The sequence below is a fragment of the Nasonia vitripennis genome, chromosome 1, assembly GCF_009193385.2.
Source record: "Nasonia vitripennis strain AsymCx chromosome 1, Nvit_psr_1.1, whole genome shotgun sequence".
Lineage (NCBI taxonomy): Eukaryota > Metazoa > Arthropoda > Insecta > Hymenoptera > Pteromalidae > Nasonia > Nasonia vitripennis.
Window position 1 is genome coordinate 32,957,693 of NC_045757.1, and position 25,429 is coordinate 32,983,121.

Below are 25,429 nucleotides of genomic sequence, written 5' to 3' on the forward strand. Positions count from 1 at the left end.
AAAACTGCGAGATCAAGCAACTATAATTTAATATGCAGCACAAGCATTGACACAATCAAAGCCGGTTGTTGGCATAAAAAGCGCATCGCCGCTAATTAATTTAAATAATTTTGACAATAACAGGTTTTTGTCCTGATTATATGCACTGTCTATTGGCTGGTGTCGCTTCTCAATTCACTGAATATTTTGTTCATGATATGTCGAAGGATGATCAACTTCATAATATGCTTTCAAAGCAAATGGTACCTCATCAGATAAGTCGGTTATCGAGAAGAATAAAAGAACGAAGTAAGTGGAAATGCCGATAGTGGGAAAACTAGGTACTTTACTATAGTTTACCACTATTAAGTAGATTTCGGTTAAATATAAAACGCCTTAAACACTGGTCATTATTTGTTGAATGTTTGCACATTTCGTTACAAATAGACATCACATATGATCAATTAAATTGTATTGATGAAATTATTCAGAAATTTGTGTAGGAAGTTGAATCTTTGTATACATTGAAAGCTATGACGTATAACGTCCATCAAATGTTACACATTCCAAAAAGTATTGCAGATTGGGGACCACTGAGGGTGCATTAGGCATTTTAATTTGAATCGGCTAACTGCAAATTATTACGTGCTATTCATTCCGCTAATGGTGTAATTTTACAGGTCGTGAGGCATGTAAACATTCAACAATTTATTCAAAAATTGGAAAGTATTGTTTATCCGAATTGCTCACCAATTGTAATTCATTACTGTGAAAATTTAGTTTCAAAACATTCTAAAAGTATTGTCAATACCGCTGCTCGTACATACTTTGGAAAAGAGATACTCATTGAACCATATTACGTCCAAAATTTTAATATTTCAAGGTCATCCAAAATATTTTTAAAGATGGTGTGTGAAAGATGTTTATTCTCCTCTGCACGAAAAATTAATGTACGTTCACGTAATGATTTTCTTCAGCTAAAAAATAAACAATTTGTACAAGTTCTTGATTTTTTAGTACATCTTGAAAATAAAGACGATATTATCATGTGCAAATTGATCGAAACTAGACCAAACAAATATTCAAAAGCAATAAATAAAGTAATTAATTTATCGAATGATATCATTGCTATTCCAACAGCTCAAATTGATAAAGTTTGCGTATATCTTGAAGATAATAAATATGCGTGGATAATCTCTGTAGTAAATTCATTTTGATATTAAATATACAAATGTGTGTACGCTCGGTACTTTCTGTGATACTTTCACGTTATATTTTGTAACAATTATTGTATGAATTATTATATATTAATAAAAATTATTTTGAAACAACTATACCTTTGTCAATAATAATTATAGTACTTATATAATTTTATACATAATAGTGCAATTATAATTATATATTAATTATTAAAAAAAGAACTTGAATCGAATATTTATACGTACAATTGAATGTACTATAATGCGTTCTAAAACACGTATTATAACAAGTGAAAAAAAACTAGCAAAAATCGATTCATTTTGAGTTGTTTATTTATACGTGTTTTAATACGTACTATAATGTTCGCTTTTATACGTACAATAGTACGTACTTTTGTACGTACAAAAATATATACTATTATACGCATAATAATGTGTTTTTTTATACGTGCAATAATACGTATAATTGCACGTTATAATATTTAATAGGGGAAGGACATCGACATGGTTGATGATCCTACATTTAGCCTCTCTGACATCGTGCTGTCTACCGAAACCCTACGTGGCATTGTTGCCAATCTCGACGACAACATCAATGGAGGCCCTGACGGCATTCCGCCGTACTTTGTGAAGCGGTGCTGGTCTGTCCTGGAGCGGCCTGTAGTTGAGATCTTCAATTCTTCCTTGCGCTCTGGTCACTTCCCTACCCCGTGGAAATTTTGGTATGTTGTACCCATTTACAAAAATGGCGATAGACAGAGCGTCTCGAATTATCGTCCCATCTCGACTATTGGCTGCATCCCCAAGATTCTCAATGCGTACTTGGCATCTGAATTATCTAACTCTCTTCTTGCGAAGTTGTCCCAGCGACAGCACGGTTTCATTAGCGGCCGATCGACTTTAACGAACCTCTTAGTATTTAATGATTTTGTGTCCGAATCTTTATATAGCCGCATTCAAACTGATGCTATTTATACTGATATGTCGAAAGCTTTTGATTCTGTTAACCACAAGCGACTTATATCGAAGCTGTGGAACTTCGGTTTGCGCGGCAAACTCTTTGATCTCCTACGTTCCTATCTAACTGACCGATCGCAAGCAGTCAGAGTCAATGGGGTGGTCTCATCTCCTGAGCGTGTGCGTCGGGTGTTCCTCAGGGCTCCCACTTGGGGCCACTCCTATTCTGCATTTATATCAACGACCTTGTACCAAAGATCGAATCTGCGCAAGTTTTAATGTATGCTGACGATGTAAAGATTTTTATGCAGGTCTCCTCTGTTGAGGATGCCGCTAGACTTCAGAGGGACCTGGATTCTCTCTCTGCGTGGTCGATCGACAACGGCTTATCTCTTAATGTTAGTAAGTGCTTTGTAATCTCGTTCTGCAAAAGCAGATCCCCGCTGTTGTTCGACTACAGCATTGACGGTGTCGTTCTGCCCAGAGTGGAATCGATCAAGGACTTAGGTGTAATCTTTGACTCGACATTGACGTTCTCCCAGCAGATCGATGCCGTGGTCTCCAGGTCCTTTCGCATGCTTGGTTTTATCAAACGATCAACCGTTGATTTCTCCAACTCCTCCGCAATTGTTTACCTTTTCAGATTTCTAGTTCTACCTCATTTTTTGTACTGTCCTCAGATCTGGCGTCCTCATTGCCAGTATCTAATTAACAAGATAGAAACTATCCGTCATTCCTTCCTTAGATACATAGCTTGTAAACTTGCTAAACCTCTACATAAATTCTGTCACGATTACTCAACAATTGCGGAGGAGTGCGACATTCCAACGGTTGACTCTACCCTTTATCAGTTCGACTCTGTGATGACGTATAAGATCGTTAGAGGGCTCACTGACTGTGAGAACCTGCGTGGTCTTTTGTTAGTAGGACGCCCGCTTATCCAATTAGAAATTTTAGAGACCTGAATGAAAGCACCTTTACCTCGAATCTGGGCTTTTATAGCTCTATTAATCGTATGAAGCGTCAGTGGAACTCACTGCTGCAAAGTGTTCAATGTAGTGAATCTGTTATATGATTTAAATCATCAGTTCGGTCTTTATCCTTAGCTTATTAACTATGTGATTTGACTTTCCGTATTCTGCGGAGCTATAATAGCTCACCCAATTTATTCCTTGTACATCTGTCTAACTCATCGCTTTGTATTACTATCATTGTATTTTCTTTTTCTTTTGTAAAGGGCGTTTCGCCCGTTGATCAATAAATAAATAAATAAATAAATAAATAAATAAATAAATATAAATTCCATCTAACAATTATAGGAGCAATTGCTCGCAATATATATTATATTTCTCATTTCACAAAAAATTACGATTCATCAATCCGGTTTCGTTTAATTATGGATTTTCAAAATTGTACACGCCTTATTTTGCTTGCAATTTCAATTTTTCCTCGTGGGCGCGTGTCATTTGTTTTTCAAATGACTCCTACTGGCACATATATATATATATATATATATATATATATATATATATATGCTCTACATTTACAAACATTTGCTTTTGGATTTTATACTTTATTGCTAAATGTCACAATACTGTCATAGTAGATGATAAAAATATTGAATTTTCTGATGTGATTTTCCGCGATATTTTTGTTTTTTGCTGGGAATGAATTATCAATATAATAACTATAATAATTTAATACGAAATCTAACAGTATTTTAGTAAAACTCGTACAAATTTTTAGTTCGAATTATACGAAAAAGAAATAATAATAAAAACGTTCTCTAGATTTAATCAATAGTCTCATGATCAAGTTTTGGAATAATGTTTACAAATATGTATACATAGGGAATTCTACCGGAAAATATACTTTCTTGACTTCAAAAACGGCGAAATAAATATACTGGGGCCCGCGACCGGACCACTTATAATTTCTAACAATGCAAAACCACACTGAAAAAGCGCCTTGTGACATTGTTTTCTCCGACACAAACAAACAATGTGTATTATAGATGTTTGTACGTGCTTTTAAATGCGTTGAAGATGCTTGATTCAGTTACCTGCAATTAAAAATAAGGAAAAATCATGAAAATTGCACGAATTTTCAAAGAAATTCATACATTTAATTTCGCCGTTTTTAAAGTCAAGAAAATGTATTTTAAATTATATTAATATATATGTGTGAGTGTATATATATATATTGAGTCTATTGCTCGTTTAAAATGACTCTATTGGTCTATACGAGCACAATTAATTTTGAAATAATAGGCTATGACACTGTTTATTCTCAAAAATGTATTTTACCCTTAGTATTCCCTATACACGTGCGAATTCCTAAGTTATTTGAAGCATTTCAAATTCGCAGAGGGTATATGCATATTAGTCGCGCAATAACCTTGAGGAATAAGCATATAAGCAAACGAGCATTTTTATCTTCCTCGAAGTTTTCGAGTTTGCTGATTTTGCTGCTCTATCTGTATATTATTGCTGTTATTTAGCTTGTTTAGTATTATCTCTGATGTTAACGTTTTACGGAGCTGATCTCAATAGCGGTAGATTTATACATAGTATTGTAAAATTTGCAAACCAAACTTTCCTTATTTATTCTTAGAATGTAGTATGTATGTATGTGTACACATGGTGTATTATCTCAGTTCGTGCGATGCACGTTTTTCACGCTTCTGGCTTACTTTTTCTTGTTAGCTTATTTTCCTGCAACCATTAAAACGTCATCTATTCCCAACGAAGAAACATCTGAAGATCAGAAACGCAGATAACTTATGCAAGACGTATATATAGCGGGATTCGTCTCCACAGAAATCATTCGTTTCAAAGCGAAGACTACATTCAGTAAAGTCTGTTAGAATGGCATCTCAATCCATAACTCTCGTCGCACTTCTGTGCATCGTGATCCTCAGTTTGGTGTCGGTGAGCTTCGTCGAAGCCGACTGTCGCTGGACAGGATGTCACGCACACTCGGCAGGAGATTGGTGCGACATCTTTGGACCAGGATACAAGCTCAAAACATGGCAGCGTTGCAACGGAATCTTCGGCAAACAGGAGTACTGCTGCAACTAAGTGAAATTTCGTTATAACAAGACTGCGCCGCTGTTTACTGCTTTATTAAACTACTGTGCGTAGCTGTTATTGAATAAAGTCAAGATTTACCTACTCCGAGACTGCGGTATACTACATCGACGATATATCTGTAACACCTGAAGCGAAATTCGTCTTCGAAATTGGGCGCTAATGGAATTTTGAACCAACAAAAGTATATATACCGCTACAATTTTGAATTAGAATTTTATTTGAAGAGCATTTAAATATTTGTATATCGCAAAATTGGTTTGATGAAATAATAAAATCACATTTGACTAAAACATTATATATATATATATATATATATATATATATACTTATTACATTATCATTTAATTTAATATAAAGGCGTGACTAATATTATTACAAAACGTACAATACTCACTAATTTTTCGTGCAAGTATTCAATGCGTTCGGATAAATTATATGCATTGTCGATGAAGAGAAAAAAATTAATTTTATCTTATGATTCATATTATAATTATATCACCTTAAGGTGATTTGAACAATTTATTTATTGGCCAGAAAAAATGTACAAAGTATGTAGTTCGTACTTGAAAATCATGCAGATCGAGGTATATATATAAACGAAGTTACCTGATCGCAGGGATAATTCACAACAAATATGATGTACAAGCTTAAAATTATTTATATGTTTTCATCTTACATATAATAATAGTAGCTCAACAATTTCTTGCGTACATTGCAATAATAGCCAAATTCAAGCTCGTTTAATAATTTTGGATCTTATCCAGTACGGCTTATTGTAATGACTCTATTCTGAGAGTATTTATCTATACCTAACACTGACATTTTTTAATCAATTTTCGTGGATACAAAAGAAATATAACAAAAAATATACCGTAATATTTTACATTTTACTTTCCCGGCGCGAATAGTTTATAATTTTTTAAATTCTGCTAAATAAAGCAAGGTCCACGCTTACTTTGAATAACTTCAGAATTCTTGTGAATAAACTTTGACGTTCGAGTTTCTTATGGCAATATAAATACTTATCCTCAGATCGGAAACATGCGATGTTTGGAGCATGAAATGCCTATAAACCATCGCACTGAACGAAACGCACTTAAACTTTCAGGATCATTTAATGATACGATAATGACCCGATGATTGAAATTTCGTCATATGCTTTCCGGCATATATTTGTCAACTGCATTTACCTTGTTGTTGATCTGTCATAATTATCATTGATGATGATCAATAGAATAAGTAGTTCCGTTTTTTACCACCCAATCGTAAATATTATTGCGTACTTATATTTTGTGGCGCCACTTGTGCATATATCATCGTGGCACTAGAGGAAAAGATGAGTCTCTCGGCTCACTTAGCTGTTCTTTGTTTACCGACTGGCCAGCCTCTGTTTACCTCTCATATATGAAGTACTTATATTTCGTTTGTTTTATTCGTCCTGCAGAATCAGCTACCCCTATTCGAACTTATTATTATTCCCTTCAACCGATTTAATTTACCAGATTTCATAGCGGCTAATTGTGTGCAGGTTCGATGGATTCTAACCTTACAGAGCATTACTTTCATATTTGGGATATTAGAGATCAACGAAAGCCAAGTTTATCTCTTTCAGCAGTTGGTAGGTTTTATTGTCTTAATAAGAGCTTTATTACTGTACATTTTCTATTTTTATGTCATATTGGACATTACGAGTACATGCTTATTCTAGCTGGAGCATCTCAAGTGCAATGGAATGTTTTATCCCCAAACATGCTTGCAACTGCCCATGATGGTGATATCAAAATTTGGGATCAACGAAAAGGAAACAGCCCAGCTCAATACATTGCTGCCCATTTGACAAAAGTATATTTATTATAAAATAATCTCTTTTAGTCTCTTTTTGATAATATAACAACTAAAATATTTTATTTAGATGTATGGACTAGATTGATGTCCTTTTCAACAAAATCAATTAGCTACGTCAAGCCAAAATTGCACAGTCAAAATTTTTTGATACCAATAATCCGCGCAGAGCTGAAAGTATCTTGACAACTAATTCTTCGAGGGACCTTGTCTCTCCGCTGGACATCAATGAAGATATTCTGCCCTGCGATGAGCATCACGTTCCTGGTGTATTTATGTGTAATGTGTGCAGTGTACCCGATGCGTCCCGTGTATTTAGATTTTGTAAACGTAAATTCTACGCTGCCGACTATGAGTCAATCGGGGTCCGCCTTTCGGAGGTGAACTGGGAGACTGTCCTTAGTTCACTGTCTAATGATCCTGACGCAACTGTTGATAAATTCAATGTCATTCTAAATGATGGCATTGCACAACACGTCCCAATCTCTAGACAGCCCCTCAGTTCATACCCGAAATGGTATGACTCTGACCTCATCAATGCGATCCGTAAAAAGAAAGTCGCGCACATTGCGTGGAAATCGTCTAAATGTAAGCAAGATGAAATCGAATTCAATAGACTGAGAGCCGTCTGTCTCAGAATGTCTAGGTCTAAGTATCGTGATTACATCTCGTCTGTCGAGTCGGGCTTAAAGCGCAATTTGTAAACGTTTTGGTCTTTTGTGAAATACTTGAGAAACGACTCTTGTATCTCGTTCAATATGTTTAGCGGTCCCTCCAGGGCCTCCAGTGATGTTGAAGTCGCCAATCTCTTCTCCAGATACTTTGGTTCTGTTTTTAGAACAGATGCTCTGACCCTATTAAAAATTATAACGTGCAATTATACGTATTATTGCACGTATAAAAAAACGCATTATTATGCGTATAATAGTATATATTTTTGTACGTACAAAAGTACGTACTATTGTACGTATAAAAGCAAACGTTATAGTACGTATTAAAACAGGTATAAATAAACAACTCAAAGTGAATCGATTTTTGTTAGTTTTGTTTCACTTGTTCTAATACGCGTTTTATAACGCATAATAGTACGTTCAATTGTACGTATAATTGTACGTATAAATATACGATTCAAGTTTTTTATTTAATAGTTAATATATAATTATATAATTCCACTACTATATATAAATTTGCACTTAAATATTATGTTGATCAATATGGGATTGGAGTAACCATGTAAGTACAATTAATGATATTGAAACAAATATAGATATTGTGAAGAAATTTTTATTTTATTTAAGTCATAAATATACATATGAAATTTTTTTCTAAATAATTAAGAAAACAATCCATATAGAACTCTCAAAAACAACAATAGTTATTTATCTTATAATTTATTGCTGAATATTACGTTTTTACTAATTGCAATTTAAAAATAAAAAAAGAAAGTAATTTTCTTTAAAATGATGGATATTAATTTTTCACTACACTTGCATTAAAAAAAAAGTTTTTTTTTTAAATCATCATTTTCTTCAATTTTTAAAGCTATTTTCAGCGATTAATTAATCGATTAATCGCGGCGCCATATAGTCTTATGAAATAAACCAAAAAGAATGAAAGAGAAAAGGTATGAACTATTAATAAGTCGAATATCTTGTTGAAATATGAATACCCTGTTGAAAAGCTCCATCTGGATTTCAGCTGGATTTTCACATGGATTTCCAGATGAATTTTGCCTATATTTCGCCTGGATTCCACCTGGATTTCATCTGGATTTCCAGCTGGATTTTCAAGTGAATTTCCAGGAGAATTAAAAAAAAAAATGTTTAAGTCCACAAAGAGAAATATGTTTAAAAATGAGTACTACAGATTTTTTAACATCTTTCTCTTTGTGGACTTTTTTTTTTAAATTCTGGAAATCCAGCTGGAAATTCAGCTGGAATCCAGGTGAAATCCAGGTGGAATCCAGGCGAAATCCAAGCAAAATTCATCTGAAAATCCAGGTTAAAATCCAGCTGAACTCCAGATGGAGATTTTGAAAAGGGTAATATCCGAGCAGCAGCATCACAATACGATTTTCAAATGTCTGGGCGCACCTGGCGCCAAAGGAGATGATGCAATAAACAAAAAAAAACAAACAAAAAATTTCAGTGAAATTGCACAACATATCTAACAAATTAACTATAACTATAAATTTGTTTCACTGTGCAAATCTCCTGTGAACAGTCTTGCTGCTATTATACATATAGCATTTTGATATAAAAGGAAGTTTGCGGTAAAGTCAATGAACGGCCTATATAATCGACTTGCAATCACTGATCACCTACATTATAAAACTATCTAAAAAGCTCCCGACGAGCATTTCATCCATTTCGTCGTGCATTTCGTCTTGCTCTTTTTATGGCTTTATTTCTTAATTCTACCATTTTTCTGGATCAAAAACCAGTAATTTTTTTCAAAATGGCCATCTTCATTATTTCATCCATCTCTCTTTTTCTTCCGTAAGGTAATCATGAACCAAACCTGAAATATAATAATTTTTTTACTACAATTTTGTATAGTGTTGAACTATTTCTATAAAACTAGCAATAAACAAATTGTACTTACTAATCATTAATCGCAACTTGTCCTTCTCGACTTCTTTGACTGGCGAACGATTTGGTAGTCGACTACTATCTGTGATTTTGCGTACTTCAAATGCACGGTTGCACAAATCATAAGGACTCCAAATAATTTGTGCTAACGACTTACAGAACTTAGCTACATCTTCTTCAGTTAACAAAATGGTCCACCTTGTGTAATCCATTGTCAGTCCAGGTCCAAGATATATCTAACAATGTGTAATACTTACATTATTTTTTTAATACTATGTTTATAACTGCAGAAAATGTAATTACTATATTTCTATAAAAAAGTTCAGTATATTAAAACTGATAAGCTTTCAGAGAACAGAAGGTCTATTTTCGTCACAAGTGGGTGGGTTAACGTCGCATTTTGAGAGTAAAATAGACCTGTTCTCTGGAAGCTGATCAAACTAATCGGCCATCATGAAAATCATACTGAGGGCTAAAATATTAAATTGCAGGTGTGGACAATGTACCAGTTGGATCATATGCAAATTTTAATTTTAAAATGGTCGTTATCTCCATAATTGTACAATATCCAGACGTGAAACTGAATATATAAGACCTCGACATAGAAGAGAATGCACAGGAATTGAACATTTTGCTTAATGAGATAGCTATAAGTGGAAGTGTACGTAGTATAAGCGATTGCAACATTTTTATATTACCTTTTATATATTTGATGCACTCCTTATGTCCTTGTGTTTGATGACCTATGCATTCGTTGGTGAGTTATCGGAAAGCGATAGTCTACCTTACTCCCAAAATACAATTTGGCGCAACCACTTCTAACCAAAGTAGACTTTTTGCTCTTTGAAAATTTATCAAACTGATCAGACATCATGAAAACCATTCTGAGAGCTAAAATATCAAATTTCAGGTCTGGGCATTGTACCAGTTGAATCATATGCTAATTTTAATTTTTAAATTGTTGTTAGCTCCATAATTGTACAATGTCCAGACCAGAAACTGAACATATAAGCCCTCCGTGTGCATTTCATCATGTCAGTATAGTTTGATAAGCTGTTGAAGAGCAGAAGGTCTATTTCGTTCATAAGTGGATGCGTCAACGTCGCATTTTTAGAGTAAAATAGATAAATTATGTAATGTAACAAAAAATTTAACTTTTCACAGTACATGTCCTAATTGTTCTAATTATTTGGGCACATTTCAAAATAGCATTAAATCTTTACCATGTTATAAGTGTTATTTAGCCGTTAATGTCTCGAGTATGTCCAAACCATCATTCTTTGTTTTAATAGATCCATCTGATGCGATATGTGATTGTTTACAGAAACATGAAAATTATTTTAATTTTGTAATTAATGAGCGAGAACGTGAACACAATCACATTAAAGATATTATCGACGGTAAAGCTTATAGAAAGTTTATCAAAAACTTGTCTTTGCAGAACCGATATTCTTACGTATCTGCAATATTAAATACAGACGGAGCTCCCGTATTTAAATGCTCCAACTATTCAATTTGGCCAATATACATCATGCTCAACGAAATACCTTCGCAAGCTAGATTCGATAACGTCCTTTTGCTAGGCATTTGGTACGGTAAAAAAAACTGTAATGAGTGTTATTTTAGACGTGCTTGTAAAATTTATCAATAATATTTCGGAGGTCGGTATACCATGTAAGATAAAAGAAAAAGAGTACTCTTTGAAGTTATTTATAATACTAGCATGCATTTAACGCGAATTATGGGTGCGATTGGTGTGAGCAACCTGGCCATTATTATCAAGGAAGTATGAGATACCTCTAACTCCGACGACCTCCAAAACTGCGAGATCAAGCAACTATAATTTAATATGCAGCACAAGCATTGACACAATCAAAGCCGGTTGTTGGCATAAAAAGCGCATCGCCGCTAATTAATTTAAATAATTTTGACAATAACAGGTTTTTGTCCTGATTATATGCACTGTCTATTGGCTGGTGTCGCTTCTCAATTCACTGAATATTTTGTTCATGATATGTTGAAGGATGATCAACTTCATAATATGCTTTCAAAGCAAATGGTACCTCATCAGATAAGTCGGTTATCGAGAAGAATAAAAGAACGAAGTAAGTGGAAATGCCGATAGTGGGAAAACTAGGTACTTTACTATAGTTTACCACTATTAAGTAGATTTCGGTTAAATATAAAACGCCTTAAACACTGGTCATTATTTGTTGAATGTTTGCACATTTCGTTACAAATAGACATCACATATGATCAATTAAATTGTATTGATGAAATTATTCAGAAATTTGTGTAGGAAGTTGAATCTTTGTATACATTGAAAGCTATGACGTATAACGTCCATCAAATGTTACACATTCCAAAAAGTATTGCAGATTGGGGACCACTGTGGGTGCATTAGGCATTTCAATTTAAATCGGCTAACTGCAAATTATTACGTGCTATTCATGCCGCTAATGCTGTAATTTTACAGGTCGTGAGGCATGTAAGCATTCAACAATTTATTCAAAAATTGGAAAGTATTGTTTATCCGAATTGCTCACCAATTGTAATTCATTACTGTGAAAATTTAGTTTCAAAACATTCTAAAAGTATTGTCAAGACCGCTGCTCGTACATACTTTGGAAAAGAGATACTCATTGAACCATATTACGTCCAAAATTTTAATATTTCAAGGTCATCAAAAATATTTTTAAAGATGGTGTGTGAAAGATGTTTATTCTCCTATGCACGAAAAATTAATGTACGTTCACGTAATGATTTTCTTCAGCTAAAAAATAAACAATTTGTACAAGTTCTTGATTTTTTAGTACCTCTTGAAAATAAAGACGAAATTATCATGTGCAAATTGATTGAAACTAGACCAAACAAATATTCAAAAGCAATACATGAAATAATTAATTTATCGAATGAAATCATTGCTATTCCAACAGCTCAAATTGATAAAGTTTGCGTATATCTTGAAGATAATAAATATGCGTGCATAATCTATGTAGTAAATTCATTTTGGTATTAAATATACAAATGTGTGTACGCTCGATACTTTCTGTGATATTTTTACGTTATATTTTGTAACAATTATTGTATGAATTATTATATATTAATAAAAATTATTTTGAAACAACTATACCTTTGTCAATAATAATTATAGTACTTATATAATTTTATACATAATAGTGCAATTATAATTATATATTAACTATTAAAAAAAAACTTGAATCGAATATTTATGCGTACAATTGTACGTTCAATTGTACGTACTATAATGCGTTCTAAAACACGTATTATAACAAGTGAAAAAAAACTAGCAAAAATCGATTCATTTTGAGTTGTTTATTTATACGTGTTTTAATACGTACTATAATGTTCGCTTTTATACGTACAATAGTACGTACTTTTGTACGTACAAAAATATATACTATTATACGCATAATAATGCGTTTTTTTATACGTGCAATAATACGTATAATTGCTCGTTATAATATTTAATAGGGGAAGGACATCGACATGGTTGATGATCCTACATTTAGCCTCTCTGACATCGTGCTGTCTACCGAAACCCTACGTGGCATTGTTGCCAATCTCGACGACAACATCAATGGAGGCCCTGACGGCATTGTGAAGCGGTGCTGGTCTGTCCTGGAGCGGCCTGTAGTTGGGATCTTCAATTCTTCCTTGCGCTCTGGTCACTTCCCTACCCCGTGGAAATTTTCGTATGTTGTACCCATTTAAAAAAATGGCGATAGACAGAGCGTCTCGAATTATCGTCCCATCTCGACTATTGGCTGCATCCCCAAGATTCTCGATGCGTACTTGGCATCTGAATTATCTAACTCTCTTCTTGCGAAGTTGTCCCAGCGACAGCACGGTTTCATTAGCGGCCGATCGACTTTAACGAACCTCTTAGTATTTAATGATTTTGTGTCCGAATCTTTATGTAGCCGCATTCAAACTGATGCTATTTATACTGATATGTCGAAAGCTTTTGATTCTGTTAACCACAAGCGACTTATATCGAAGCTGTGGAACTTCGGTTTGCGCAGCAAACTCTTTGATCTCCTACGTTCCTATCTAACTGACCGATCGCAAGCAGTCAGAGTCAATGGGGTGGTCTCATCTCCTGAGCGTGTGCGTCGGGTGTTCCTCAGGGCTCCCACTTGGGGCCACTCCTATTCTACATTTATATCAAAGACCTTGTACCAAAGATCGAATCTGCGCAAGTTTTAATGTATGCTGACGATGTAAAGATTTTTATGCAGGTCTCCTCTGTTGAGGATGCCGCTAGACTTCAGAGGGACCTGGATTCTCTCTCTGCGTGGTCGATCGACAACGGCTTATCTCTTAATGTTAGTAAGTGCTTTGTAATCTCGTTCTGCAAAAGCAGATCCCCGCTGTTGTTCGACTACAGCATTGACGGTGTCGTTCTGCCCAGAGTGGAATCGATCAAGGACTTAGGTGTAATCTTTGACTCGACATTGACGTTCTCCCAGCAGATCGATGCCGTGGTCTCCAGGTCCTTCCGCATGCTTGGTTTTATCAAACGATCAATCGTTGATTTCTCCGACTCCTCCGCAATTGTTTACCTTTTCAGATCTCTAGTTCTACCTAATTTTTTGTACTGTCCTCAGATCTGGCGTCCTCATTGCCAGTATCTAATTAACAAACTAGAATCTATCCGTCATTCCTTCCTTAGATACATAGCTTATAAACTTGCTAAACCTCGACATAAATTCTGTCACGATTACTCAACAATTGCGGAGGAGTGCGACATTCCAACGGTTGACTCTACCCTTTATCAGTTCGACTCTGTGATGACGTATAAGATCGTTAGAGGGCTCACTGACTGTGAGAACCTGCGTGGTCTTTTGTTAGTAGGACGCCCGCTTATCCAATTAGAAATTTTAGAGACCTGAATGAAAGCACCTTTACCTCGAATCTGGGCTTTTATAGCTCTATTAATCGTATGAAGCGTCAGTGGAACTCACTGCCGCAAAGTGTTCAATGTAGTGAATCTGTTATATGATTTAAATCATCAGTTCGGTCTTTATCCTTAGCTTATTAACTATGTGATTTGACTCACCCAATTTATTCCTTGTACATCTGTCTAACTCATCGCTTTGTATTACTATCATTTTATTTTATTTTTCTTTTGTAAAGGGCGTTTCGCCCGTTGAACAATAAATAAATAAATATAAATTCCATCTAACAATTATAGGAGCAATTGCTCGCAATATATATTATATTTCTCATTTCACAAAAAATTACGATTCATCAATTCGGTTTCGTTTAATTATGGATTTTCAAAATTGTACACGCCTTATTTTGCTTGCAATTTCAATTTTTCCTCGTGCGCGCGTGTCATTTGTTTTTCAAATGACCCCTACTGGCACACATATATATATATATATATATATATATATATATATATATATATATATTGAGTCTATTGCTCGTTTAAAATTACAAAAATGTTAAAATGACTCTATTGGTCTATACGAGCACAATTAATTTTGAAATAATAGGTTATGACACTGTTTATTCTCAAAAATGTATTTTTCCCTTAGTATTCCCTATACAAGTGCGGATTCCTAAATTATTTGAAGCATTTCAAATTCGCAGAGGGTATATGCATATCAGTCGCGCAATAATCTTGAGGAAAAGTTGCGACCCATATATTTACGCCGAAGCCATTAACCATATAAGCAAACGAGCATTTTTATCTTCCTCGAAGTTTTCGAGTTTGCTGATTTTGCTGCTCTATCTGTATAGTATTGCTGTTATTTAGCTTGTTTAGTATTATCTCTGATGTTAACGTTTTACGGAGCTGATCTCAATAGCGGTAGATTTATACATAGTATTGTAAAATTTGCAAACCAAACTTTCCTTATTTATTCTTAGAATGTAGTATGTATGTATATGTACACATGGTGTATTATCTCAGTTCGTGCGATGCACGTTTTTCACGCTTCTGACTTACTTTTCCTTGTTAGCTTATTTTCCTGCAACCATTAAAACGTCATCTATTCCCAACGAAGAAACATCTGAAGATCAGAAACGCAGATAACTTATGCGAGACGTATATATAGCGGGATTCGTCTCCACAGAAATCATTCGTTTCAAAGCGAAGACTACATTCAGTAAAGTCTGTTAGAATGGCATCTCAATCCATAACTCTCGTCGCACTTCTGTGCATCGTGATCCTCAGTTTGGTGTCGGTGAGCTTCGTCGAAGCCGACTGTCGCTGGACAGGATGTCACGCACACTCGGCAGGAGATTGGTGCGACGTTTTGGGACCAGGATACAAGCTCAAAAGATGGCAGCGTTGCAACGGAATCTTCGGCAAACAGGAGTACTGCTGCAACTAAGTTGAAATTTCGTTACAACAAGACTGCGCCGCTGTTTACTGCTTTATTAAACTGCTGTGCGTAGCTGTTATTGAATAAAGTCAAGATTTACCTACTCCGAGACTGCGGTATACTACATCGACGATATATCTGTAACACCTGAAGCGAAATTCGTCTTCGAAATTGGGCGCTAATGGAATTTTGAACCAACAAAAGTATATATACCGCTACAATTTTGAATTAGAATTTTATTTGAAGAGCATTTAAATATTTGTATATCGCAAAATTGGTTTGATGAAATAATAAAATCACATTTGACTAAAACATTATATATATATATATATATATATATATATATATATATATATACTTATTACATTATCATTTAATTTAATATAAAGGCGTGACTAATATTATTACAAAACGTACAATACTCACTAATTTTTCGTGCAAGTATTCAATGCGTTCGGATAAATTATATGCATTGTCGATGAAGAGAAAAAAATTAATTTTATCTTATGATTCATATTATAATTATATCACCTTAAGGTGATTTGAACAATTTATTTATTGGCCAGAAAAAATGTACAAAGTATGTAGTTCGTACTTGAAAATCATGCAGATCGAGGTATATATATAAACGAAGTTACCTGATCGCAGGGATAATTCACAACAAATATGATGTACAAGCTTAAAATTATTTATATGTTTTCATCTTACATATAATAATAGTAGCTCAACAATTTCTTGCGTACATTGCAATAATAGCCAAATTCAAGCTCGTTTAATAATTTTGGATCTTATCCAGTACGGCTTATTGTAATGACTCTATTCTGAGAGTATTTATCTATACCTAACACTGACATTTTTTAATCAATTTTCGTGGATACAAAAGAAATATAACAAAAAATATACCGTAATATTTTACATTTTACTTTCCCGGCGCGAATAGTTTATAATTTTTTAAATTCTGCTAAATAAAGCAAGGTCCACGCTTACTTTGAATAACTTCAGAATTCTTGTGAATAAACTTTGACGTTCGAGTTTCTTATGGCAATATAAATACTTACCCTCAGATCGGAAACATGCGATGTTTGGAGCATGAAATGCCTATAAACCATCGCACTAAACGAAACGCACTTAAACTTTCAGGATCATTTAATGATACGATAATGACCCGATGATTGAAATTTCGTCATATGCTTTCCGTCATATATTTGACAACTGCATTTACCTTGTTGTTGATCTGTCATAATTATCATTGATGATGATCAATAGAATAAGTAGTTCCGTTTTTTACCACCCAATCGTAATATTATTGCGTACTTATATTTTGTGGCGCCACTTGTGCATATATCATCGTAGCACTAGAGGAAAAGATGAGTCTCTCGGCTCACTCAGCTGTTCTTTGTTTACCGACTGGCCAGCCTCTGTTTACCTCTCATATATGAAGTACTTACATTTCGTTTGTTTTATTCGTCCTGCAGAATCAGCTACCCCTATTCGAACTTATTATTATTCCCTTCAACCGATTTAATTTACCAGATTTCATAGCGGCTAATTGTGTGCAGGATCGATGGATTCTAACCTTACAGAGCTTCCGTCAAGCTCTAACTCGTCTTTCTTATGCTCGTCTCTTTATCAATATTGCTGGATCAAGCGTTGTTGACATCGTTTTCATATAGTATTATTATATTCTTTAATTCATCATTGTCAACATGTCGAAGCACTGGGGCAGAGACTATGTGGTCACGGAGCATCGAGATCTGCAGGTACTGTCCATTTTTCTTGTCATTGATTAACTATTGTTAATCTTTGTTGCAATGTTTATGCATTATGTTTTACACTTTTTAGGCCAATACCATGGCTGTGGATGTTACGGGTAACCACGTTCTCCTAGCTGGGTAAGCTTGAATCCCCTTTGACAAAGATTCATTAGCAGTAAGCTTTGATTGTTCACTTACAATTTCTGCTCATTTAGGAGGCGATATTTAGCAATAAAACACCTTGACGAGGAACCCCTTAGAAAGTTTCATCGACAAAGTAAATATGAAGTAGGCTCTGCAGAATGGAATCCTAATCTAGCAAACTGTCACTTGTGTGCCATATCTGTGAGTTGCATATTACTGCTTTATTTCATAACATCTACATCATTAACTAATTAAATCTTATCTTTTTAGAGCAATACTAGAGTTGAAATATTGAGTTTTATGGGAAACAATGGCTATGAATTGCAACCCACTCATAGTTTACGGGCCCACACACGTGTAGTGAGTGATTTAAACTGGCATCCTAAAGATCCTGATATATTAGCTACATGCAGCATTGATACTTACATTCATATTTGGGATATTAGAGATCAACGAAAGCCAAGTTTATCTCTTTCAGCAGTTGGTAGGTTTTATTGTCTTAATAAGAGCTTTATTACTGTACATTTTCTAGTTTTATGTCATATTGGACATTACGAGTACATGCTTATTCTAGCTGGAGCATCTCAAGTGCGATGGAATGTTTTATCCCCAAACATGCTTGCAACTGCCCATGATGGTGATATCAAAATTTGGGATCAACGAAAAGGAAACAGCCCAGTTCAATACATTGCTGCCCATTTGACAAAAGTATATTTATTATAAAATAATCTCTTTTAGTCTCTTTTTTTGATAATATAACAACTAAAATATTTTATTTAGATTCATGGACTAGATTGGTGTCCTTTTCAACAAAATCAATTAGCTACGTCAAGCCAAGATTGCACAGTCAAAATTTTTGATACCAATAATCCGCGCAGAGCTGAAAGTATCTTGACAACTAATTCTCCAGTGTGGAGAGCCAGATATACGGTATGTTCACTTCAAACGTTTAAAAAGATTTTGATCTTTAAAATTAATTGAAACATTCTCTTACAAAGCCTTTTGGAGAAGGACTAGTGACAATTGTTGTACCTCAATTACGAAGAGGAGAAAATAGCCTTTTATTGTGGAACACTTCTAATTTATCAGCACCTATTTATACATTTGATGGACATACGGATGTTGTACTCGAATTTCAGTGGCGACAACCGAGATCGGGTAATTAATTGTATACAGATAATTTTTATGTAAAACACTGTTTTGTTTAATTTATTTTTTGCGTTCTAGAAAAAAATGATTTCGAGCTTATCACATGGTCCAAAGATCAATGTTTGAGAATATTTAAAATTCCGCCTTTATTGAAAAAGGTAAATAATCAAAATTCGCGTAAAAAAAAGACCTATTATAATATACATAAATCATATTGTTTATAACAACAATGTTTATAGTTGTGTGGTCATGATATGGACGATGGAAATTGCGTTTATACTCAATATTCAGAAGACAGCAACATGAGTAATGTTCATTAATATTTTTTATAGAATATTTAAAATATATAACATATATTATGTGCCAACTTCTTTGTCTTTAAGGAATTTTGCAATCTGTGCAAGCCCTTCAGCTACATGAATCTAATAATGAACAACAATTAACTTATCCTCCAACAAATATGGATACAACAGTCTCAAATCAAGAAGATGAAGTTTCCAAACTTGAAAAAGAAGCACCATCACCAACTCAGCCAAAAACTTTACAGCAAGAATTTTCACTCATCAACATGAATATACCAAATATCGAAGTATGTTACAAATTAGTAATTTCACTCTATTACTAATCTTTTCTTTAAATAATTGAAATCATATGGGTGTTTTAATAGGTAAATGCAATGGACGCAACGGAGCGAACTTGTACAGTGACTGCTTCAAATAAAAATTACAATGTAGTGTTAAAAGTGAATTTTCCAGGAAATTACCCTTATAGTGCTCAACCTACGTTTCAATTTTGTCCTGGAACTAATATAGACAATGCGATAATGACGAAGTTACTTAAAGTACTAAAGCAAACTGCTCAACAAAGAGTTAGGAAAAATAGATCATGTTTGGAACCTTGCTTAAGGCAGTTGATTACAACATTAGATCAGGTAAAACGACTCTTGTACTTGTAAAGCATAATTAAAAACAGGAGATTAATAAGTACCTTTATGTATGGATTTTCAGACCTGTATAAAAGATGAAAGTGAAAAAAATCATTTAGGATATCACATGCAGCATACTGAAAACTTTTTAAATTCGAATAAAATCTGCTCAAATTATCAAGACGCATATATTCCCTTTCCTCGGACATCAGGAGCAAAATTCTGCAGCGTAGGTCCGTATAGTTTGAAAATGTATAAATAAAGAAGTAAGATGGGGTGATCGAGGTACAAATATTGTGATTGTTTAAGGTATACTGGTATGCTTTGGACGATCATCGTACGCGCGACGAACTTCAGTGAAACCTGATGGCGCAACACCTCGTGCTTTATCTGCACTGGGATCTAGTGTTAATAATAATGGCGGACATTTTATGCAAATTTATCCTCATTCTTATGTACCACCTGACAACATTACCATAAGTTCTTTTTACTTTGAGGAACGTGTAAGTAATATTGGCAATCGTTGATTGTAATTAAAAACTTGTAATGGTCATCTTTTCTGCTTTATTCGTAGATAACAAGAAAAAATGCTCACACCTTTAACAGAAGTCACGGGAAGCCGGGTTTCAAAAATTACCATTCTTTAGTAACCATATACGATGCGTCATCCCTTTTTTTCGTCAACAAAGAGTTGGCTGAAAAATACGTGTAAGTAGAATATTTTTGTCGAGTATTGTCCATCTCAGTGTGTTTTATAAAAGCAAGTTTTTTTACAGAATCAACACAACTGATATATCTGCCATGTGCCAGGCCAACGCAAATATAGCAGCAAGTTTGGAGAGACCTGATCTTGTACAGGCTTGGTGCTTAGCTGCTTTAGTCATTTCACAACCTCTCACAAATGCTCAAAATGCTCAAGGGACTTATCAAAGTCCAGATACAGATGCACCCTGGTCTCTACATCCTTTTGGACAGAATTTGATTCATTCTTTGTACGTAATAAAAGGTTTGGATATAACAATTAAAAAAAAAAAACAAGTATTATATCGAAAAAAATTTTTTTTTAGAATACAACACTATGCAAATCAATCCGACATACAAATGGCGGGTATGTTAAGTTGTGCCTTTAGCTGTAGATCAGAAAATTCCGATATGTTGCAGAGTCGTTTTATCAGCAAATCAGTGAATGTCAGCGTAAGTGTCAAAGCAACAAAGGGATTTTCAAGTATCTAACTTTCTTAACATTTGCTTATTTGCATGAACACTCATTTATTCTTTGGCTTTTTATTCTTGGAATCTGTTAAAGTCATAATGGTATAAACATTATGATCTATCATTTAATACATACCTTGAGAACCAAATCTTATGCATGTGTAACTTAATTAATCATTCAGTAAACTCAGTTTTAAATTCATTTCATTATAACGTTTGATCAATCAATTCATTCATCAATGGAAACTTGATTCTACATGAGTATAAAAAACACTTGACTCAATTATTAGATATTTACAAATAATGTTTTTTGTAACAACTAATAACTCAAAATTCAAACCACTGATATATATGTTATGATATTTGTTATAGAAGCTTTTCACTGGCAAGTGGTGGTTGAAGGTAAGGCAAGGTGCATTATTCATTCATTTCTAATTATGGTAATAGGATCGTTTCTATTAACACGGCTTCATTCACATTGGGTTTTTCTCGAACTGATTGGTTCTTAGGGTGCACCATTATCTCATTATTTGGCCGATTTTATGCATCCATCGTTTAATCCATTTGTTGGCTATTAACCCAAATCAATTTATTACTTTAAGCTTGAATTACTAGCTGATTACGTTACATTTTGTATATAATGTTTTTATTCTATTTAATTGTATATAATTATCAAATACAGCATTAACTATAGATATTTAAAAAAAATAAACATTTTAATTGGAGTCAGAAAAAAGTTACAATGCAAAGATTTGTAACTTAGGTCTAAGGTTCTTTACTAAAATTTTGAAAAATTATAGCCTGGTGGATCACCTTATCATACAATTCATCCAGCAGATACTAGTCTTGAAGGGTGGAACTTTCCTAATTTAAAACAAAATAGATCAAATTCTTGGTCAGAGTCATTAGATGGTCTTCAAATTCAGGATACATTCAGTGAATATGGGCGTAATATAAGGTAGTACATTATGGATTTAACATACATCTATAAAAAAAAAACTTTGAAATTGATAAATTATACTTTTTTTCTCAGGCTATTGGATGAAAAGAATACAGCATTATATGATGCTTATAAAAAAGCGTATGCCGAAGTCTTACATAGATGGCGACTTTTAGATGCAAGAGCACAAGTATTAAAACATGTTAGTACTACTTCGTTCGATACACACAAGAGCATTGAATTCCAGAGTGAATGTTTGACCTGTAATAAATCAAGTAAAGGACCACAATGCTCACTTTGTAAACGACTGACTTTTCAATGCGTTGTGTGTCACATATCTGTTAGAGGTAAAGAATTGTTAATAATGTGTGGAAATGGCATACACTACTAATCAGAATATTTAGCTTGCTAAATTAATATAAATAATATATTAAATATTTGAATTTTCAGGACCTAGCAATTTTTGTATAGTGTGTGGACATGGCGGTCACACTTATCATTTAGCATCATGGTTCAAAAATGAGACTGTATGTCCAACTGGCTGTGGCTGTTATTGCCTTCAAGAGAATATGTTACTTTTAAAAATGTAAATAAAATGTAAATTCTTATTTCTTATTTAATCAAACTGTAAAATACTAGATTTAAATAAAAACTATGTAAATATATTATATTAATAATAATAAAAAAAAAACGTCCTACATTGTTTTGTATTTAATTTAGAATATTTAGAAATATTAGGATTTCATGTCTACAATATCAAGCACTTCAAAGGTTATATAAAAAAAAATGTAAGGAAAACTAGTAGTGACGATAGAAAACATTTTTAATTGATTTTTTTGACAGCAATGTTGTGTACACTTTATATACAGTAAAAAAGTCTAGGTACAATTAAAAAATTAAAGCTTTTTTCATTTTAATATCTGTAATGATCTGGCTTGAATGGTCCCTCAACAGGAATATCCAAGTATTTAGCTTGACTTGGACTCAGTTTTGTCAGTTTAACACCCAAATGATCAAGATGTAAAGCAGCTACTTCTTCATCCAGCTATGTAAAAAAATTAATGTACACATTTAAATAAAAATATTTTGTTATGCAGAGAAGTAATGTCTTTATGCAATATTTATTTACCTTTTTGGGTAGCATGTGAACACCCACAGAATAAGCTTCTGATTTAGTCCACAACTCGATTTGAGCGAGTGTTTGGTTTGTAAAGGAATTGCTCATAACAAAACTTGAATGTCCTGTTGCACAGCCTAGATTTACCAATCGGCCTTCCGCCAGAAGAATGACGTGTCTGAAATAGAGTAAGATAGGATGAGTACTCTAGAAAATACGTTTTGTCAAATTTAAGTAAAGTTTGCAAACAAGTTTAAAATTTTACCTTCCATTAGCTAATTTGTAACGATCTACTTGTGGTTTGATGTTTATTTTTTCAACTGCATTCTTATCCAACCAAGCCACCTGAATTTCACAGTCGAAATGACCAATATTGCAGACTATAGCATCATTTGGCATATTTAAAAAGTGTTCTCCTGTAATGATGTCCTTGCATCCGGTTGTTGTGACATATATTTGTCCTTTTTTGGAAGCTTCATCCATAGTTGTTACCTGTAATAGCCATTACATTTTTTTTTATAGCACTGGGTGGCATAAATCCACACTTATGTCACTCCTATCCGTGGCATAAATGTACTATTTCTATATGACTATGCAGAATGAAATACTTCAATCTTAAGTTACCTCATAGCCTTCCATGGCAGCTTGCAGAGCAATAATAGGATCAATCTCAGTAATTAAAACACGACCACCCAATGCTCTCAAACTTTGAGCAGATCCTTTTCCTACATCACCATAACCAGCTACCACGCAAACTTTACCAGCAATCATGACATCTGTGGCTCTCTTAATGCCATCAATCAATGACTCACGACATCCGTACAGATTGTCAAATTTGCTCTGGAAAAATGTATAATAATTATTACCAATGCTGATTAAGAGAATGATTAAAATGAAAATAATCTGGCCAACCTTTGTCACTGAGTCATTTACGTTTATGACAGGAACTTTAAGTTTGCCTTCTCTGAACATGCGATAGGCATTATGCACACCAGTGGTGGTCTCTTCAGAAATGCCTTTGCACTCTTTCAGATATTGCGGATACTTTGTGTGAACAAGATTAGTTAGATCACCTCCATCATCCAGAATCATATTAAATGGTTTTCCATCATTGAAAACTAATGTTTGCTCAATGCACCAGAGATACTCTTCATCAGTTTCTCCCTTCCAAGCATATACTGGTACTCCAACTTTGGCCATTGCTGCAGCAGCATGGTCTTGGGTACTAAATATGTTACAGGAAGACCATTGTACCTTGAATGATTAAAAAAAAGAATTTTTTTATAATTGAAATAAAATGAAAGAAAGTCTAAGATTAGGGAAATTATTAATTATGTGATAAGTATGTCATGATTTGTTTTATGATTCAATTATTAGCAACAGTGGCATGATTAATGATTACTAAGCAATTTCTTGTTTTCGTGGAATTACATGTTGATAAGATCAGAAGGTCATTGATACAAGATAAAAATGCTATTTGGCAAGCAAACACTTTCTGTGGTGTAATCGTGTATTCAGGTGTTGTCACATCAATTAAAACTATTTTATGTGATTCAAAGAAATCATCTAAATGATGAATGTTTGTAAAAATAAAGAATATTATAAAAAATAAGGCCTACCTCAGCACCAAGCTCAATCAGTGTTTCGATGAGTACAGCAGTTTGCACTGTCATGTGGAGGCAACCAGCAATGCGAGCACCTTTTAAAATTTTTTCTGGACCATACTTCTTGCGTATAGCCATTAAACCTGGCATTTCATTTTCGGCCAATGTTATTTCCTTCCTTCCCCATTCGGCAAGGGAAATATCAGCTAGAAGAAGGAACCATAGATTAACGTTAGCAATCGATCATTTTAGTAAAAACATACTTATTTAAATAAAAATCAAAGCGGTGCACGTGTCGCGGTGTGCTACACAGTAGTTTTTTTATAACTTGTGATAAAAACTTACCGACTTTGTAAGCTGGTTTAGTAGTCATTGTTGAAGCGTATGTTAACAAATAAAGTAGTTTTCAAGATTCAACGGCACAATGGCGTAATGGAAGATAGCTCAACGGCTGCCGGCTTTTTGTGCGATCGGACGGAGTTCAGCTCTTGAGTTATATCAGAGCCTTTGTGCGAGCTGGAGCGCGGTTGGCCGGTATCTTACATTACACGTGCACTCCCGGCTC

General features: G+C 34.0%; 5 protein-coding genes across 11 annotated transcripts; 4 read left to right on the forward strand and 1 right to left on the reverse strand.

Moving 5' to 3' along the window:
- The first annotated feature begins 4,939 nt into the window (after nucleotides 1-4,939).
- Nucleotides 4,940-5,512, forward strand: LOC116418369. The gene has a single exon (XM_031933538.2). It carries the CDS (start codon nucleotides 5,003-5,005, stop codon nucleotides 5,213-5,215), a length of 213 nt encoding a protein of 70 aa, XP_031789398.1. The 5' UTR covers nucleotides 4,940-5,002; the 3' UTR covers nucleotides 5,216-5,512.
- A 1,030-nt stretch (nucleotides 5,513-6,542) lies between these two features.
- LOC116418368 (GATOR complex protein WDR59-like) lies at nucleotides 6,543-8,856 on the forward strand. Of its 2 annotated transcripts, XM_031933537.2 has the most exons (4): nucleotides 6,543-6,636; nucleotides 6,756-6,845; nucleotides 6,936-7,069; nucleotides 7,140-8,856. In XM_031933537.2, the coding sequence occupies exons 2-4, from the start codon at nucleotides 6,761-6,763 to the stop codon at nucleotides 7,155-7,157; spliced, it is 237 nt and encodes a 78-aa protein (XP_031789397.1). In that variant the 5' UTR covers nucleotides 6,543-6,636; nucleotides 6,756-6,760; the 3' UTR covers nucleotides 7,158-8,856. The 2 variants fall into 2 exon arrangements, with proteins under 2 accessions (XP_031789397.1, XP_031789396.1); XM_031933536.2 differs by having other exon boundaries at nucleotides 6,554-6,845.
- LOC100120900 (GATOR complex protein WDR59) lies at nucleotides 6,628-22,834 on the forward strand. 6 transcript variants are annotated; one of them, XM_031933533.2, is made up of 21 exons: nucleotides 6,628-6,755; nucleotides 17,579-17,779; nucleotides 17,862-17,911; nucleotides 17,989-18,118; nucleotides 18,188-18,401; nucleotides 18,492-18,625; nucleotides 18,698-18,847; nucleotides 18,916-19,075; nucleotides 19,145-19,224; nucleotides 19,306-19,372; nucleotides 19,450-19,655; nucleotides 19,734-19,997; nucleotides 20,074-20,224; nucleotides 20,301-20,494; nucleotides 20,566-20,699; nucleotides 20,768-20,983; nucleotides 21,059-21,185; nucleotides 21,576-21,605; nucleotides 22,004-22,161; nucleotides 22,237-22,490; nucleotides 22,594-22,834. In XM_031933533.2, the coding sequence occupies exons 2-21, from the start codon at nucleotides 17,726-17,728 to the stop codon at nucleotides 22,731-22,733; spliced, it is 2,913 nt and encodes a 970-aa protein (XP_031789393.1). In that variant the 5' UTR covers nucleotides 6,628-6,755; nucleotides 17,579-17,725; the 3' UTR covers nucleotides 22,734-22,834. The 6 variants fall into 6 exon arrangements, with proteins under 6 accessions (XP_031789393.1, XP_008215215.1, XP_008215217.1 ...); XM_008216993.4 differs by lacking the exon at nucleotides 6,628-6,755 and adding an exon at nucleotides 16,975-17,459 and having other exon boundaries at nucleotides 17,553-17,779; XM_008216995.4 differs by lacking the exon at nucleotides 6,628-6,755 and adding an exon at nucleotides 16,975-17,459.
- On the forward strand, nucleotides 15,452-16,336 carry LOC100680439. Its single transcript, XM_003423859.5, has one exon. It carries the CDS (start codon nucleotides 15,816-15,818, stop codon nucleotides 16,026-16,028), a length of 213 nt encoding a protein of 70 aa, XP_003423907.1. The 5' UTR covers nucleotides 15,452-15,815; the 3' UTR covers nucleotides 16,029-16,336.
- A 114-nt stretch (nucleotides 22,835-22,948) lies between the features above and the next one.
- Nucleotides 22,949-25,410, reverse strand: Ahcy (S-adenosylhomocysteine hydrolase). Its single transcript, NM_001159852.1, is given in 7 exon segments — nucleotides 22,949-23,188; nucleotides 23,273-23,438; nucleotides 23,526-23,752; nucleotides 23,885-24,100; nucleotides 24,173-24,514; nucleotides 24,880-25,070; nucleotides 25,210-25,410. Coding segments are annotated over 7 exon segments (1,302 nt in total). The 5' UTR covers nucleotides 25,238-25,410; the 3' UTR covers nucleotides 22,949-23,056.
- Between the last annotated feature and the right edge of the window lie 19 nt (nucleotides 25,411-25,429).

Coding starts and splice junctions, on each gene's coding strand:
- LOC100680439 (XM_003423859.5), top strand. CDS start 15,816: ATGGCATCTCAATCCATAACTCTCGTCGCACTTCTGTGCATCGTGATC.
- LOC116418368 (XM_031933537.2), top strand. CDS start 6,761: ATGGATTCTAACCTTACAGAGCATTACTTTCATATTTGGGATATTAGA. Junction 6,846..6,935: donor TTTATCTCTTTCAGCAGTTG/GTAGGTTTTATT, acceptor TGCTTATTCTAG/CTGGAGCATCTCAAGTGCAA.
- LOC100120900 (XM_031933533.2), top strand. CDS start 17,726: ATGTCGAAGCACTGGGGCAGAGACTATGTGGTCACGGAGCATCGAGAT. Junction 17,780..17,861: donor CGGAGCATCGAGATCTGCAG/GTACTGTCCATT, acceptor TACACTTTTTAG/GCCAATACCATGGCTGTGGA. Junction 19,373..19,449: donor TTCAGAAGACAGCAACATGA/GTAATGTTCATT, acceptor TTTGTCTTTAAG/GAATTTTGCAATCTGTGCAA.
- LOC116418369 (XM_031933538.2), top strand. CDS start 5,003: ATGGCATCTCAATCCATAACTCTCGTCGCACTTCTGTGCATCGTGATC.